Here is a 17,274-nt window from a genome sequence, read left to right as displayed (position 1 = left end):
CCAAATACTATATAAAATTCCTTGTGTTTGAATCGAACCAAATGAAAAAATTAAATAAAAACTGACAAATAGATCTGTCCAAATAACAGTAGTACAAATTATTCCATATATGTACCGAAGAATACAGCTGCAAAGAAGATGTGATGCATCATTATATATATTATTCTTCCATATGTTTATTGGAACATAATATTCCATTGACGAAGACTCATCTAAATTGAATCCTTATATATTGAAAGGAATCGAAATAAATATCATCAGTTAAAACAAACGCAGTCTATCATATGAAACAAAGCAGCAAATTAATGGAGAATCTTACTTTTTCCTTTGCTCTTTCAATCTTGTTATTAAATAGCTTTGCCCTCTCCTTGAATTATGTCACAGATAAATATTCACTTATTTCCTTCAAAAACTCCATCACTTCCGACCCTTACGCTATCTTGAGCACTAGTTGGTCGCAAAACACATCAGTCTGTACTTGGATTGGTGTGTCATGCAGCCTCAAACACGGCCGTGTCACTGCTCTCAATCTCTCTGGCTACGGCCTTGCTGGAACTGTCGCTCCACATCTCGGAAACATAACGTTTCTCAGATATTTGGACATCAGTTCCAACAGTTTCACGGGGATGTTACCCTTTGAGCTCTCTAAACTGCATCGTTTGAAGGTAATAAATGTGGGAGTGAATTCATTAACCGGAGAAATACCAACATGGTTGGACAGTTTACCTCAACTTGAGGAACTCTATATGTACAACAACAATTTCTTAGGTACAATTCCTAAGTCCTTGTTTAACAATTCCATGCTACAAATATTACTGTTGTATAGCAATCAGTTGAGTGGGCACATACCACATGGTATTTCCAATGTGTCTTCACTTAGATATATAAGTATTGCAAATAATAGCCTATCAGGCCGGCTTCCAAGTGATATGTGCAACAATATGCCCAACATCAAATTACTATCACTCTCTTGGAACCGGCTTGTGGATCAGATTCCGCCAACTATATGGAAATGCACGCGTCTTGAAAAGTTATCGTTATCCTTCAACAATTTCAACGGCAACATCCCACGTGAAATCGGGAGATTGAACATGCTTGTAGAGTTGTACTTGGGATACAATAATAGCTTTCGAGGTATAAAAATCTCTTCTTACTTGAATATATCATAGATTAAAGTACTATTTTGGTCATAGACATATGCCCGAAATACGAAGTTGGTCTAGAACATTAACTTTCTGAAAATCGAGTCCTAAACAAATGAAATCATCGTCGGATTGGTCCTTTTTTTACCGTTCCGTCAAAAACTAGCAGACGATTGGTGAAATTTTAACTCAATTAAAATATTAATTCATCATTAATTAAAATAAAATAAAATGGAAAATAAAAATTCACTTTATTTTATTTTAATTATTCATGGATTAATATTATTTCACTAATCATTCGTTGACTGTTAGTTTTTTACGGAACCACAAAAAAAGGACCGATCCGACTATGATTTCATTTGTTTAGGACTCGATTTTCAAAAAGTAAATATTTTGGACCAACTTCGTATTTCAGTCATATGTTTAGGACTCAGTCATATGTTTAGGACAAAAATAGTACTTTACCCTTTATTATAATATTATAAAACCACTGACCCTCATATCTTAAAGCTTCTCTACATATGATTATTTATGCAAGATTTCTCATTATGTTCATTTTATATCTTAAGGAGGAGTTCCTGCTGAAATAGGAAATCTTTCGAGATTAGAGATGCTTAGCATGGACAGTGCTTCTTTAACCGGAGATATTCCGACTTCAATCTTCAACATATCTTCCTTGACATACTTGAGCTTCTCTGACAATAGTTTGTCAGGAAACATCCCAACTTTTCACAATCTACCACAACTTGAAAAGTTCTATCTCGATAACAACAAGTTCAAAGGTACTTGCTTTCATGAGTATTTTCGTTACAAATCAATTAAAATGAGTATTTAATTAGCTTAAGCAAAGAATAATAATAGCCATAAAAAATACACCAACCATACATTTTATCTGTAATTTCTTATTGTACATGCAAGAAGAATAGATAGTAAGTTTATACTCCCTCCGTCCCAAGGAAGATGAGAGATATTTTATACAACTTTATTTTGTGTGATAAGTGGAGAGAATAAAGTAAGATAGATATGATAAAATAGAGATAAAGGTGTTTTCATTTTTAGTAATGAGTCATCTTGGTCGAGAAAACTAAAGAGGAAAGTGAATCATCTTTAGTTAGACAGATGAAGTACTATTATTAGCTAAGAACAAAAAATTACAGTTATTCAAATAAATATGTTGTGAAACATAAGTCGGTCATAACATATTTAGTTCAATTTTTCATATCATGTAAATCAATTAAACTCTTTTGTCATTAGGTATTTAGTGCTAAATTGTAAGAACATGTTATTCCATTTTTTATGATGTTTAACTATAATTTAAAATTTTAGTTTGAATTTTTTTTTGATTATTTTTTGAAAATATTTAACTTTTGTTTTGATTTCTTTGAGAACCTACTTGAAGGGCATATTCCTGCAAATATATGGAAGTGCAGACATCTTAAAGTGTTGGAATTATCCAAAAACAATTTCAGTGGCAACATTCCTCGCTCATTCGGAAATATGACCATGCTTAAAGAGTTGCACTTGGGATACAATCATTTCACAGGTATATGCACTTTTAACATTTTGTGCGGTAACAAAATTATCAGTGAATACGTCCAAATAATTACTATAATTTTTTCAAATTGACGAAATATCTTTAATTTAAATGGATGAATTACAAGTTTTGGATTTTCCCATAAATTAAAACTTAGTCGTATACATCCTAAAATTCGATCGCATTTGTGATTTCTCATTGACGATTCTTCCAAGATCAAATCATATGTGGGTCGTAGGTGGACTATTCGGACGAAAAAAACCTAGGTCCAAATAACATTAGGGTTCACGTCTAAATATTTTCTTGTTCTTAGACAATTAATTCTTGTTCATTAATGATATTTAAGGCTTGAGGGTTTAGTGCCCAAGTTTGTCAGCCATCTTCATCATATTTCTTCCTATTCTTTGATTAGATTCAATTCGGTGAATCCCACGTATGATTCAATTTCACGTCCAAAATCGTCGATTGTGGAAAATCTCAAACACAATCAAGGTTCATGGAATAATATTTATGACAATGTTTAAGTTCATAGGACAAATGTAAAATTTGGCCACATTAGATATTAGCGATCAATAGCCTTTTAAATCATTATATAATTTGGTATATTTAACATTTTATTCCCTCCGACGTTAGGAGTTTCACGAATTTTAAAAAATAAAAGGCCTACTTAACATTTATAATAAAAATAAAATGAGACTCTTATAGGCAGATGAACCAAGGGTAGTGATAAAATGCAAACTTATATATTATACAAACTCAAAACTCCTCAACACAGTTTCAATACAATATCAACACAGTGTAATATTTAGGATTTTAATGTCAACACAATATCAACACGGCATCAATCATTGACTACCGTTGAAATTCTGTTTACATTTTCCTGTTGATGCTTTTTTTTATCTGTTGACATTTTTCAATGGTCCAGATCATAGCCTTGAGTTTGTACAATATTTAGAGTTTTTATTTGATCACGTTCGGATAAACCAAAATGAAAAAAATAAGATTTCTATTACTAAGAAGTACTACTTTCTAATATGGAATTGACATATTCAATGTCACTATCTTATTTTTATCTATATGCGATAGGTGAGTTGCCACAAGAGATTGGCACTCTGCCAGCACTCGAGATTTTCTCCGTTTTCAGAAATTCATTGAACGGATCCATCCCACCTTCCATATTCAACATATCAACATTAAAGAGATTGAGACTTTCATTCAATGAGTTTTCAGGTAGTCTTCCTAATGACTATCGGCATCCACTTCTTAATCTCGAAATGCTCTATTTAGCTCACAACAGACTCTATGGCCCAATTCCAACCGCTTTGATCACCAATGCTTCAAACCTAAAATGGTTGGACATGTCAGCCAACTCATTTAGAGGCCCCATACCTTCCTTTTCTAGTTTGAAGCTCCTACAAGAACTTCGACTCTGGGGAAATAATTTGAACGGAGAAAATTCCCCAACACGGGAAATGATATTTCTCACTTCACTAAGTCATTGTAGACATTTGCGGTACTTGGCCGTATCTGGAAATCCACTGAGTGGCATTCTACCAGCATCACTTGGGAACTTCTCCTCATCTCTTGAATATTTTGAGGCATCAAATAGCAACATCATGGGTCACATTCCATTGGAAATAGGAAACTTAAGCAGTTTGCTATTACTAGATTTGGGTAGAAATGACTTGGGTGGGCTCATTCCACCAACACTTGGGAAATTGAAGCAAATCCAGAGGATATATCTTAGTGGCAATCAATTGATAGAGTCAATCCCTAACGAACTTTGTCGAATGAATCGTTTAGGAGTGTTGAGCCTCGCTGGTAACATGCTTGTGGGTCCAATACCGGAATGTTTGGGTGAAGTTAAATCCTTGAGAGTTATCAACTTAGGTTCCAACCAATTGAATTCAACTGTGCCTCCTAACTTGTGGATTCTCACAGACCTTGTGACTTTGAGCTTGCCCTCCAATCATTTGAGTGGTCAGTTGTCATCTCATCTTGGAAATTTTAAGCTAATCAACTATTTGGATTTGTCATCCAATCAATTCTCAAACCATATTCCTATCTCAATTGACGGTTGTCAGTCGTTAACATTTCTTAATTTATCAAATAATTTGTTTAGCGGATCCATCCCTCAATCCTTGGGAGAGGTTAAGGGTTTGATAACATTAGATTTATCTAATAATAATATTTCCGGATCAATCCCCGAGTCCTTAGAAGACCTTCACTTTCTTGAAAATTTTAACGTTTCGAACAACAACCTAGAGGGGAGTATTCCGGATGGGGGTTGTTTTCGTAACTTCACTGCTCCGTCTTTTTCCCACAACTTAGCTCTTTGTGGTCCAATAACTTTTCAGGTTCCACCTTGCCCAAATGATCATCATAGGTCATGGTTAAAAAAACTCATGGTGCCATTAATCATTTTAGTTGTCATTGTGGTGATTGTCATGCTTGTTCTCATAAGATTGAGCAAACAGAAAAAGGTAGCAATCTCTACTGATGTTTCACCACCGGTTATCGTGTGCGAAAGAGTTTCTTACAAAGAACTTGAACAAGGAACAAGTTCATTTAGTGAAACCAACCTGCTTGGAAAAGGTGGTTTTGGTTCTGTATTCAAAGCAACACTTTCTAATGGGTTGAAAGTTGCAGTAAAAGTGTTCAACTTGAAACTGCAAGGAGCATCAAGGAGTTTTGTTGCTGAAACTGCTATATTGAGCAACATTCGACACAGAAACTTGGTTCGAGTTATTGGATGTTGTTGTAACATGGAGTTTAAAGCATTGATTCTTACATACATGCCAAATGGAAGCTTGGACAAATGGTTATATTCTAGCACGTGTGGTTTGGATCTTATACAGAGACTAAAAATAGCAATAGATGTTGCATCAGCCTTAGAATATCTTCACCATGGCTACACATTTCCCGTTGTTCACTGTGATATAAAGCCAAGCAATGTGTTGCTTGATCAAGACATGACTGCTCATCTTGCTGATTTTGGCATTTCCAAGCTTTTCGATGGAGGTGAAACTTTCATCCAAACACAAACAATGGCAACAATCGGTTATGCAGCACCAGGTGACACATGATGCTAGTTTTATAAACTTTAAACTTTTTTCATATATAAATGTCTTACTAAACCTAACAAAATATTTAATGCATGTGATACATTTAGAGTTCGGAATGGAAGGCAAAGTGTCAACAAATGGGGATGTATTCAGTTTTGGCATACTACTGCTAGAGATGTTCACTGAAAAGAGGCCAACGGATCATATGTTCGGTGAAGAAATGAGCTTAAAAGAGTGGGTAAATGAAGCATTAAATCGGAATGCAGCAATTGAAATCGTGGCGTCAGCTCTGTTATCAAAGAAAGATCCACATTTATGTGTAAAGGAGCAATGTTTCTTGTCAATCTTTGAATTGGCAATGAAATGTTCAGCCAATATAGCAAATGAAAGAATCAACATGATTCAAGCAGTTTCTGCTCTACACAAGATCTATGCTACAATTGTAGCACAGACAGATAGCCATTGTCAAAAATATGTTTGATTCTTACATAGCATTGCATCTGGCAATATTAGAGTTTGATTCTTACATAGCATTGCATCTGATCTTTAGTTCATGTTATCTCGGGTTTCCTGATTCTTGTATAGGCCGTTTTGCAGCATTGGAATATAATTATATAGTTACGTAACCACATGCCAAGATTGAATACGGAGAAATGTATTACTGCAGCTGTCTCATGTTACTCTCACTTTTCTTTTCGGAACTGTCTCAAACTACTTACACTATTTCTATTTTAAGTAAACATTTGGGTAATTAATTAAGATATTAGAGTTAATTAAGTGATCCCGGAGCTCGAGAATTTAATAGCACATTCATAGGATGCTCGGAAATTGCTCGGAATCGTTAAGGGCTGTTCGGGCTTGGGCAGCGAGCCTGTTAGTCCATATCCAAAACACACACAGATTAATTTTTATTAAATTCAACACTTGAAATTTACCAAAAGGGGTGAAAAGACAAGAAGACCCTCAAACATATGGGGCTTCATGCGATGGGCGTGCTTTGCACTTAGCTTGCAAAGGGACAAGTTTGGATATGGTCACCCCTACTTTCCCATCAGCCAAATTAACCAACTTCTCATCAACTCTCTCCCATTCAAAGCACTGCAATATAGACCCCAACGCCAACCCAACGACCTGCTAGGCCAAGGCGTTACCCGGGCACGCGCGCCTCCCCATCCCGAACGGGAGCAATCGCGGAGCCTTGGGAGCGTCCGTATTTTCAAACCGCTCGGGCTTGAAAGTCTCGGGGTCATCCCAAATACTCGGGTCCCTGTGGATGGCCCATGAGTTGACCTGCACGATGGTGCCACGCGGGATGTCGTACCCCGCGATCCTGCATTCGGCCGAGGCCTCATGCTGGATCAGCAGCGGCGTGGCTGGGAACAACCGGAACGTCTCGTGGATTACGCATTGGAGGTATGGGAGGCTGGCAAGGTCCGTCTCGTGGAGGAGGCGGTCGGTCCTGATGACTCGGTCGATCTCTTCTCTCGCCTTGACCATCTTGTCTGGGTGGTTCAGTAGCGCGGACATTGCCCACTCTACCGTTACTGATGACGTGTCCGTCCCCGCTAGTAGCATTGACTGCATCATCATCAGATTCATTTTTATTAGATAAAAGTGACTGTAACAATATTAATGGATAGTGGGACCCACCTTATTAGTACTGTTAAAAAAGTTTTTGTAAATAAGAAAATACTTATCTAATTTTGTGAGACATACTAAAATGTTACCAGCATGATGGATTTGATGACAAGATCACTGTAGATTTCAGGCTCAGACACCTGCAAAGAAAGCAAGTGGTCAAGCATGGTGTTCCCCCCTTTTTACTTCTGTGCTCCTCAATCAATCTCTGCAGAAATGCATCAATCTTTATCGCACACAAATTCTTCTCGAAACTCTTGTAATCGATCCACCTCAGAAGCGGCATGAAATCCCCGGGGTTTGCAACACCGGTGAACTTGAAAACATCCTTCAGAAGGTCCCGGAACTCCCTCACCTCCTCATTGTCCTCGTCCTCCACGCCGAAATACCGCTTCCCCGCTATCATCCTCATCATGTTGTTGAAGGTCAGGATCGACAGCAGCGGTCTGATCAATAAATTCACAACACAAATACTCTTTAATCAAACCCTCACTACAAATAATAGTATGGCTAAGGACATTTTCTATTTAATGATGCTTATTTGTGTTTTTCTATTTAACTATGCTAATTTGTGTTTTTAGATGCAGTACTTATGCGTTAATTCTTATTTTCTCAATTAAAGTTAAGGAACTCAAATGAAAGCTTCTCAAAAATAGCCAAAGGTTAAAATATAGTACTACATTTGTCCACTATTTAACTTGGCATGAGTTTTAAATAATTGTTTGATTTTTTATAAGGAAGTGAATGAAAAAGTTAATAAAATGCACATCACATATTTATTTATTAATTTTATAATAGAATGTTAGTGTAATGAATTATTAAGCATGAGACTCACTTGCTAAAAGTGAAAAAGAAAAAGGATAAATATGTTTTTAGACGACGGACCACCTGAAATAGCAAAATGTGACAGTAACTGACAAATTTGTCCTAGAAAAAGCCAAATGAAAGCTTTCTTTCTTTTCGCCTTCAATTTTGACCAATTTTTAAAATTTCCAACGCAAGCAAATGCAGCTACGTACTTGAGCTCGACCATGGAAGAGCCTTGGCGGGCGACGCTCCCGAGCAGGAGCCAGACCTCGTCCGCTCGGATCGACTGAAACGCGTTAAGACGGGCACCGGAGAAGGCCTCGAGCGTGGTGATGCGCCGGAGGTTGCGCCAGTGGTCGCTGTAGGAGGCGGCGGCGATGGACTTGTAGTCGTAGCCCATGTACTTAGCCGAGAGGAACTTCGGCCGGTTGGCCAAAACGACGTCGTTTTTCGTGAAGCATTCCTCCGCGACGTCGGGGGACGAGACCACCACCAAAAGGCGGCTCCCAAACCGGAGGGAGAAGACGGGGCCCAGCGTCTGAGAGAGGGTGGAGGGGGAATTTCATGAGATGGAGGTGCCCTAGAAAAGGGAGTCTCTTACTAGGGCTAGGTGGGATATTTCTCTTATCTCTTCTTACATAGAGATTCACAATAGCTATGACAAGTAGAACCAAGAGAGTGTATAGCCAGCTTGTTTCCATGCCTCAATATGTTGTGATATATGTGAATTACTTGACTGCCCCTATTTATAAGTGAAATACAATGCATTATTTGATGCAATTTTTCTTCATATTTTTGTTGAAATGATTACACTTAGGTTGCAAATTATACTATCTTATCTCTTGGTTATCTATTGGTCATCTGTATATCTATCTTCATATCCCTCGCCCTCATTTTACTCAATCCCAATCATCTTTTTAAAACAAAAATTTTTCTCCCATACACATTCAACCTCCATTTAGTATAAACCTTTAATTACTTCAATCAGTAACACCAATTCAATCTAATTAAATATTTTTTTTAACATTTTGTAATAAATATATAAGATTTAATAATAATTTGAATATATCATGAGTGCTAAAAAAAATTATTTTAAAAAATTATAATACAAAGTTACTAGACAGTTACATAATTAAATTACAACAAATATATTATACAAAATAGGAAATGTATTACAATAATTTATGAGGGATATATATAGAAAACAACTAAAAATTGAATAAGAAATTCAATAAAGAAATAAGAAAAAATCAAAAGCAATAAAAGAACATAATAAAATATTTAAATAGGAGCTATAATTAAAAGTTATTTTAATAGGAAGCTATAAGTAAATTTAATAAAGTATGAATAGTAAAATTATCTACTAATCATTGATAATGAGTAGTGCCATGATTAAAAATAATAAAAAAAATGAGACATATAAAAAGAGACTAGATGAAGGGTACAGTGCTCAATTTTTTAATAATCGTGAGAATTGAAGCTCAATTTTTTGAAAGCTTTAGGTGTCAAGGCCAATTGATGCTCTTTCCCAACATATGTATATGGAATACTCGAATTAAAAATGGAAAATTTGTATTGTATTTGTGCTCCTATATATTTATATAGGTATATTAGTATAAAGATTACTTTGGCATTTTCTTAAAATAAACTAATACTCTCTGTATTCCACTATAAGTAAGATAATTTTTTGACACGATATTTAAAAATACGGTATTCCTATTTAAAAAGTTAAATAATGAGAAAGTAAATATGACAAAAAATAAAATAGATACCTGAAGATTGAATAATATAGGTTACAGAAGAAAGTGAGACAGAGGAAATATGTTAATTAGTAAAAAAATTTGGCTAGAATGAGAAATAACTTATTACGTCTCAAACAGGAATGTCAATTACTTATAGTGGAAGAGGGGGGTAATATTTTCCTTTTACTGAATGCTATTTTCTTGGGATTTTTGTTTTTAATGAGGTTTAGTCCCATGTGCTTTTTGTAATTTTTTTAATTTATTTTTTGCTTCAGTAAAATTCTAAGGCTCTTGACTCAACTTATTTTTAACACAAGTATACCCGCAAGTGTACGGGGCTAATGTAACAAATATTAAGCAAAGAGTATCGTATCCACAAAGACAATGAGTGTCAACCTAATTACCACGAACCAACCTCAACTACTATCTAGATGAATCGGAATTTTGGTTTTCTGAATCTACTTAAAAGCAAGGTAAAAACAATTAAAAACAAATAGAAAACTAAAAGCAAATAAGAGAAAACGGATGTAGATCAAGGATGAGAAGGGTAGAATCCTACGGGATCGATAACAACTATCCTATGCTCAACTAACTTCCTAAATATGCCAACAAAGGGTCTCAAGGGTTATTAAGCTATCACTAAGGTAAAACTATATTATTTCTCAAAGCATATAATTTGTAGATTGCTACCTAGAAGCGAAGTCTCCTTCCTAGAACTAAGGCAACAACTCCTAATAGCTCCTAAGATACTTAGCTTCATTCAAAGGCTCAAATCTCTCGATTATATTGGCAAAGACGTCAATTTCTTCTCTTTCAAATTAAACTACTCACTTCTCAGTTCTTGTAGTAAACCCACATGCATTTATAAGGTGATCAGTTAAATAAATGTATAAGCACAGAAGAAATCAAAATAACCACATGAGTCAAGGCATAGAAAAAGGAAATCAATTAAACATAAGAATCATTGTATCTCCCCCGTAGAACTCTATGAAGGATTTAGCTACTCATGTTCATCACAAAAGTCAAAGAAATATTCAAAGAAATATTCAAAAACATGGTTTGAACAAGAATAAAACGAAAAGTAGAAACTCCTAGAATTGGATTGGGCGGATTGGAGGTCTCGTCTTCAATTTTGCGATGAATACTCGTCCTCTGCTCGTTCTTCTCTTCTTCCTAGGTGAAAAAGTGGTATTTTTGGGTTTGAAGGCGTGTAAGTTCTGTTTGGAGGCGTTTACTAGGCATATATACACCTAGGGTTGACTTTAGGCCCGGAATAAACTGTCGAACGAAGCTGGCGGGTCGCCCGGTTGGGTGTGCGTCGAAGCTGGCGAGTCGCCAGCTGCTTACTGCATTTTTCTCGTCTTTTGCTGGCGGGTCGCCAGGTTCGTTTGCATGCGAACCTGGCGGGTCGCCAGCTATATCACTGCTCCGCGCAGTCTTGGTAAAACGGCAATAACTTCTTCTACCGAACTCCGATTGAGACGTTTAAGATATCCACGCAAAGCTCTTTCGAAGATGAAGAGAATGGTATGCATTACATGCGAATCGGACTTCAAAATCTCCAGAAAAGCTGTCTCGAACACTGAGCAGCTGCACATCCACATGTTTTGTACATTTTTCAACACATTCTTCACAAAATGGTCAAAATACCGAAATAATAGAGAAGTAGCTATAACCATGTCTCAAAGTACACAATATATGATCAAAATCAAGTAAAACTACTCTCTAAAACCATGTAAAATCCAAGTGAATCAACTCCCCCAAACTTAAACAATTGCTAGTCCTCGAGCAATGAAGAAAAAGAACTAGAAGAAACTTGGATTCAAAAGAGTTTTAGACATCATCATCGTCTCAAATAATACGGAATAAATGAGCATATCACAATACAAATTCCATCAAGTTAAGCCATCGAATGCACTTTTACTACTAACTCGTATATCACCTTGGATTCATGCTTCACTCGGGATGTATATATGTGTGTATATTCATCTCACTCAAAGTGTATAGGATATCAAGTAACACTTAAATCAATCAAAAATGCATGGTTTACCATAGGCTTGCTCAATGTCTAACCTCTCCTCTACTTCGTGTGACAATAAATCTAGAGTTCGAAAGGTCTTTTGTTTAGGTTATAATGTAGGCTCTTTGGTAAGGTAGGGTAATATTTGGCTAAAGTGACTAAATTCCCAAAAAGATGTGAAATTCCAAGACATTACACAATCCACTTTCAACTTCAACCATTCACCAAAACACTTCTCAACAATAACTAGAGTTTGTCTAATTTCTTCCCAACTTCCAAAGATCTTGAATTATTCTCTATATACTATATATATGTTTTTTCTTTCTTTTCTTTTCTCTTTTTTTTTCTTTTTTTTCTTTTTTTTTTAAGTACAACCAATTACCAACTTATAAGCTAAACACAACCAATTTCTTTCAACAACTAAACTCTTCAAACTCTTGTTTTCATAGTTCAACAATTCTAAAGTCTAGGATTCCCAACCCACTTGATTAGCTTGACAAAAGAAAAGGCAATAAGCTCAAACTTGGCTATCAAGGGTATTATTATATAATAAGGTGTTTAGGTAAAAATAAGGCTAACAACAATGGCCTAACATCTTCCCCTATCTCTAAGGTCACTATGTAGACTCAAGAAGACAAGGAGCAAGTTCTAGAAACACATACACATTTGATGATAAATCACACATGAAAGAATTAAAAGTTCAAGTCTCACTGGGCAAATAGCATGAATCAAGGCAAACAAGCAATTCGTTACTTACGCATCCTATTACTTAAACTCTCAAGTCAATGGTCAAGTGATAGCTCAAAGTGGAAGGTTCTTTTATCATAGACGACTAGTCTTCACCCAAAATACCTACCAAAATTTTCAATTCAATTTCAAATTTTTTATTTCAATAAATCCCAACCAATCAAAGCAAAAAATCATGGAGTTCTAACAAAAATAATTATATCCTAAAAAAAATAAAGCAACAAAAAGCAATAAGATACGTACCTCGTTAGTGTCCCTATCCACCATATCATCCCCCCAAACTTATTCAAAGCTAAGCAAAGAATAAGTTTGAAATTGGTGGAGAAAGGAGACATACATGGTAAGCAAGCAAAAAAAACACACCAAAAACAAAATGAAACGATAAAATTAAAAGTTACCTACTAGGGGTTACCTCCCCTACAGTGCCTTTGGTTATCGTCGTTGGCTCGACGTCCTCCATGAGTTGCATCATGTCACGCCATAAATGGTGGTGTTGGATTTTCTATCAATCTTGGAAGCATATGATCTAGACAATCTCTTCTTCCACCAAGTAGTTTTCAAAGCTCCATCACAAATTTTGGTTTCCACTTTGGATGAATTTGCAGCTTTTGTTTTCTTCTCCTTCACTTTAGAATTTGGTGCAGTCTCTTCTTTAGAAAGTGATCCACCACATGAACCAAACATCCACCGCGGCAATGAAAAATCCCCCAATGTGGACTCAATTGCTTGTGTCTTTTGGACCTCTACTGTCACACCCCAACCCTTATGACGTATGCACTTACTATTATTTAAATTCAAAAATTTATAATAAATATTCCACACGTCAAGTAAATAAAACACATATATTATATCATTTCAAAAATCAACATTTATCAAGTACATATTTCAAAACGTTCTAATCCATAGTGGGACCCTCTCACCACTCTATATACTATACATTTATCTACATGCAAAAAAATGATGAGGAAGAGAAGTTGCCAAAATGCGTCAGTCGCCGACCCTAATAATAACTGTAACTCACATCAACCCACGAATCATTGATATCTTATTCCTGAAAAATATTAGTGGTTTATATGAGCCACAACTCAGTGTATATAAACCTTACCTTTAATTCCACATACATATATCAAATACATTCATTCACCAACATATATCACCGGAAGTAATAAATATCATAACAATTTAACATTCATATGCATATGCCTCTCCATTCTTTTTATTATTCTGTGACACATCAAGCCTGGTATCTGCCCGGGATTTCCATTGTATAGAACCCGTAGGTCCCTTATATTTATTTGACCTTTCCACGAAGGTCCCTCTTTGATTTGACCTTTCCACGAAGGCCCCTCTTTGCATATTTTGACCTTTCCACGAAGGCCCCTCTTTGATTGACCTTTCCACGAAGATCCCTCTTTGCTCTTTGTATTGACCCGTAGGTCTATTATCATTGTATATGACCCGTAGGTCTTTTGCCATTGTATATCAGATCCAGAGCAAGACTGTCACATATCCTCTTTAATTCAATGTTTCAAGATATTCTAATACCATGCATCAATCATATCCATTGCACCAATTACATACCCATATATTTCATCAATAATAATTCCAATGCATATTCATTGCACAAATCACATATCAAATAACACATAACCATTTAGTCTCATATCATATAATTCAAATATTCACTCCAACTTAACACGTAACAATCAATCACATAAAAAATATGTAAAATTAAAAGTGTGATCTATACACACCTGGTCATGATAGATAAACTTATCGAACTCCTGATTCGACTCTTGATTTATAACACTCGGTACAAAACTTTTTTCTCAACTTCTGTTTTCCTTCTGAACCCTTTTTTTCAATAGGTATATGTATATATATTTGTACGTCGGCCATTTTGCCTGACTCATACCAATTAAATGAATGTTATAATTACAAGTGTCTTGCTCTTATCTAAAAATGCAGCACGTACGTCAACCACATAAATAATAATATAACAATGTAGTAATTATATTAACAAAACGTACATAGCAATTTATTTAATGCATGTAACCTTTTATCCAAAAGCATACATATATATTATATTATAAGTACGTATAAGTACTAGTACTATATACACATGCACATATATTTAAATAATTATAGCATATACATTAATTTAATTACATACTATATACACACTCCTACTTAAAATTCTCCTGAATCAAAACTATCTATATATTCAACTATACCGAGTCAATCATAAAAATAAATATATTCTCTATGATACAATTCATATCTCTGTAGCATAAATGACAATATAATATGCAATATGATGATATGCAAAATAATGTAGATTTCGGGTTAGAGATGTCACATCTACAACATGCACCCCTTTGCACTCCATCTTCATAACAAGTTCCTCATCTTCACGACTCTTCATAGCATTATAGATAGATAAAATGTGTCGTTTGCTGCCCATACGAAGAGTGAGCTCTCCCTTTGCTATATCTATCAATGCTTTTCCCGTGGCTAGGAATGGGCGCCCTAGGATAAGCGGCACATTCATGTCTTCCTCCATATCCAACACTACAAAATCGACGGGAAATATGAAGTCGTGTACCTTCACCAGAACATCCTCAACAATTCCTTTAGGATAGGTGACTGATCTATCTGCCATCTGCAGTGTGATTGTAGTCGGCTTGAGAGTGTCGATCTTCATCTTTCTGAAAAATGATAATGGCATCAAATTTATGCTCGCCCCCAGATCACACAGTGCCTTTGTCTGTCTGTCATTTCCAATGACGCATGAGATATTAAAACTCCCAGGATCTTTAAGCTTGGCAGGTAGCTTCTTTTGAATTATCGCACTACAGTTTTCAGATATGTTCACCGTCTCATAATCATTCCACTTCTTCTTCTTGGAGAGCACATCTTTTAGGAACTTTGCATATGTAGGCATCTCTTGCAGAGCTTCCATCAATGGTATATTAATGTGCACCTTCCTAAAAATATCGAGAAATTTGGAGAATTGCTCATCCAACTTCTTCTTCTTCACCGCAAATGGGAAGGGCACTCTAACTGTCGTAGGAATGGAGGGAGGGGGCAGCTTTTCTAGCACTGCGTCTTTCTTGGTCTGAATGTCCACCTTATTCTTTCCCTTGGAATTCTCTTCTGCTCTGACATCTTCCTCTGGAGTACTCTTCTTTTCCTCTACAGGCATGGAAGGTCCTTCATAGCTTTTACCGCTCCTCAAATTTATGGCCTTGCAGTCCTTGGGATTGTTTATGGTCTGTGCTGGAAATTGTCCTGGCTGATGATGGACACCTACAGCTTGAGAGATTTGGCTTATCTGAGTATCAATGCTCTTCATATGCTCATTCAAGCTTTGCACGTCGTTTTCAACCTTCCCCAACCTTTGACTAGTGCTCTCCATGTACTTGTCAGTTTTCTCCATGTACTTGGTAGTCTGATTCATGAATGATGCCAAGATATCTTCAGTAGTAGGCTTTTTCTGCTGTTCTACCAACCCATTAGACACTGTGAATCCTGGCGGTGGTTGCAGAGCATTGTTGGGATTCCCATATGAGAGATTGGGATGTACCTTGTTACCATAATTGTTGTAGTTACCACCCCCTTGGTTGGGGCGATAGTTGTTGAAGTTCATGTTGTTCCCTCCTTGGTGCACATAGTTGACACCTTCAACTCCTCCTTGCAGTTCTGGTCTAGGTTGTCTCATCTCCATGATCCCCAGTTGAGTGGTCAAAAGATCTAGCTGCTTTGACATTCTGTCTATCCTATCATCTTATGTAGCAGAGGCCACCCTGTATGAATTGTTTCTCTCATTATTCCATCCTTCATCAGTGGAAGCCACTCTCTCAATCACTTGCATGGCATCATTCTCTCCTAATTGAAGTAGTGCTCCTCCGGCGCTCCAATTCAGTTCACGCATTGCATCTGGAGTACACCCCCTATAAAAAGTTATGACTTGGTGTCCCGGACTTAGACCATGTTTGGGGCATCTTTTCAGCAGTGTCTTGAATCTAGCCCATGCTTCTCGGATTGTCTCATGAGGTTTCATCTGGAACTGAATTATCTCTGCTTGCCTCTTTAGAACTTCGCTGGGTGGGAAATACTTCTCCAAAAATAAGTCTACCATGACATCCCATGTTTTAACAGATCCTGACCCCATGCTGTCGTACCAATCTCTAGCATCATCTCTCAAGGAAAATGGGAATAGCCTTAGTCTGATTTGTTCATCTCTCACCCCATTAAGCTTCACCGTGTTACTGATCTGAATAAATTTAGTAAGATGCTTGATAAGGCTAATTTCATGCATTGGTTATATAGTGAAAAGCATCACATTTCTGCTGGGTCTAACATGTTTGATTAAGCCAGGTGTGTGATAAAGCGCTAGATCCAGGAGATACTGGAGGAAACAGTCTAGCGAGGAATAGAGCAGAAATTGATCAAAGCTGAAGGAAAAGAAGGCTAGAGGAAGGGAGTTGATAGCTGAGGGCAACAAGGTCTATCTATACCTCGCTGGGCCCCACCTCAACGCATATAAATGGAGGAGTATGCAGCACGAAAAAAGGGA

At 36.5% G+C, this 17,274-nt stretch overlaps 2 protein-coding genes and 1 pseudogene across 2 annotated transcripts; 1 reads left to right on the top strand and 2 right to left on the bottom strand.

The window, feature by feature from the left end:
• The first annotated feature begins 305 nt into the window (after positions 1-305).
• LOC125206655 (putative receptor-like protein kinase At3g47110) lies at positions 306-6,322 on the top strand. Its single transcript, XM_048105895.1, has 5 exons — positions 306-1,134; positions 1,712-1,924; positions 2,542-2,685; positions 3,763-5,751; positions 5,849-6,322. Exons 1-5 carry the CDS (start codon positions 306-308, stop codon positions 6,220-6,222), a joined length of 3,549 nt encoding a protein of 1,182 aa, XP_047961852.1. The 3' UTR covers positions 6,223-6,322.
• A 382-nt stretch (positions 6,323-6,704) lies between these two features.
• On the bottom strand, positions 6,705-8,887 carry LOC125206654 (annotated as a pseudogene).
• A 6,083-nt stretch (positions 8,888-14,970) lies between these two features.
• LOC125206652 lies at positions 14,971-16,464 on the bottom strand. The gene has a single exon (XM_048105894.1). It carries the CDS (start codon positions 16,462-16,464, stop codon positions 14,971-14,973), a length of 1,494 nt encoding a protein of 497 aa, XP_047961851.1.
• Between the last annotated feature and the right edge of the window lie 810 nt (positions 16,465-17,274).

This window comes from Salvia hispanica, chromosome 2 (assembly GCF_023119035.1).
Source record: "Salvia hispanica cultivar TCC Black 2014 chromosome 2, UniMelb_Shisp_WGS_1.0, whole genome shotgun sequence".
NCBI classification, from domain to species: domain Eukaryota; kingdom Viridiplantae; phylum Streptophyta; class Magnoliopsida; order Lamiales; family Lamiaceae; genus Salvia; species Salvia hispanica.
The sequence above is the reverse complement of the archived record's forward strand: the minus strand, read 5'-3'. Positions and strand labels throughout refer to the sequence as shown.

Excerpts from the sequence above, each read along its gene's own strand:
- LOC125206652 (XM_048105894.1), bottom strand. The coding sequence starts at position 16,464 with ATGTCAAAGCAGCTAGATCTTTTGACCACTCAACTGGGGATCATGGAG.
- LOC125206655 (XM_048105895.1), top strand. The coding sequence starts at position 306 with ATGGAGAATCTTACTTTTTCCTTTGCTCTTTCAATCTTGTTATTAAAT. Across the intron at positions 1,135-1,711 it reads ATACAATAATAGCTTTCGAG|GAGGAGTTCCTGCTGAAATA; the intron begins GTATAAAAATCT and ends TTATATCTTAAG. Across the intron at positions 1,925-2,541 it reads CGATAACAACAAGTTCAAAG|GGCATATTCCTGCAAATATA; the intron begins GTACTTGCTTTC and ends ACCTACTTGAAG.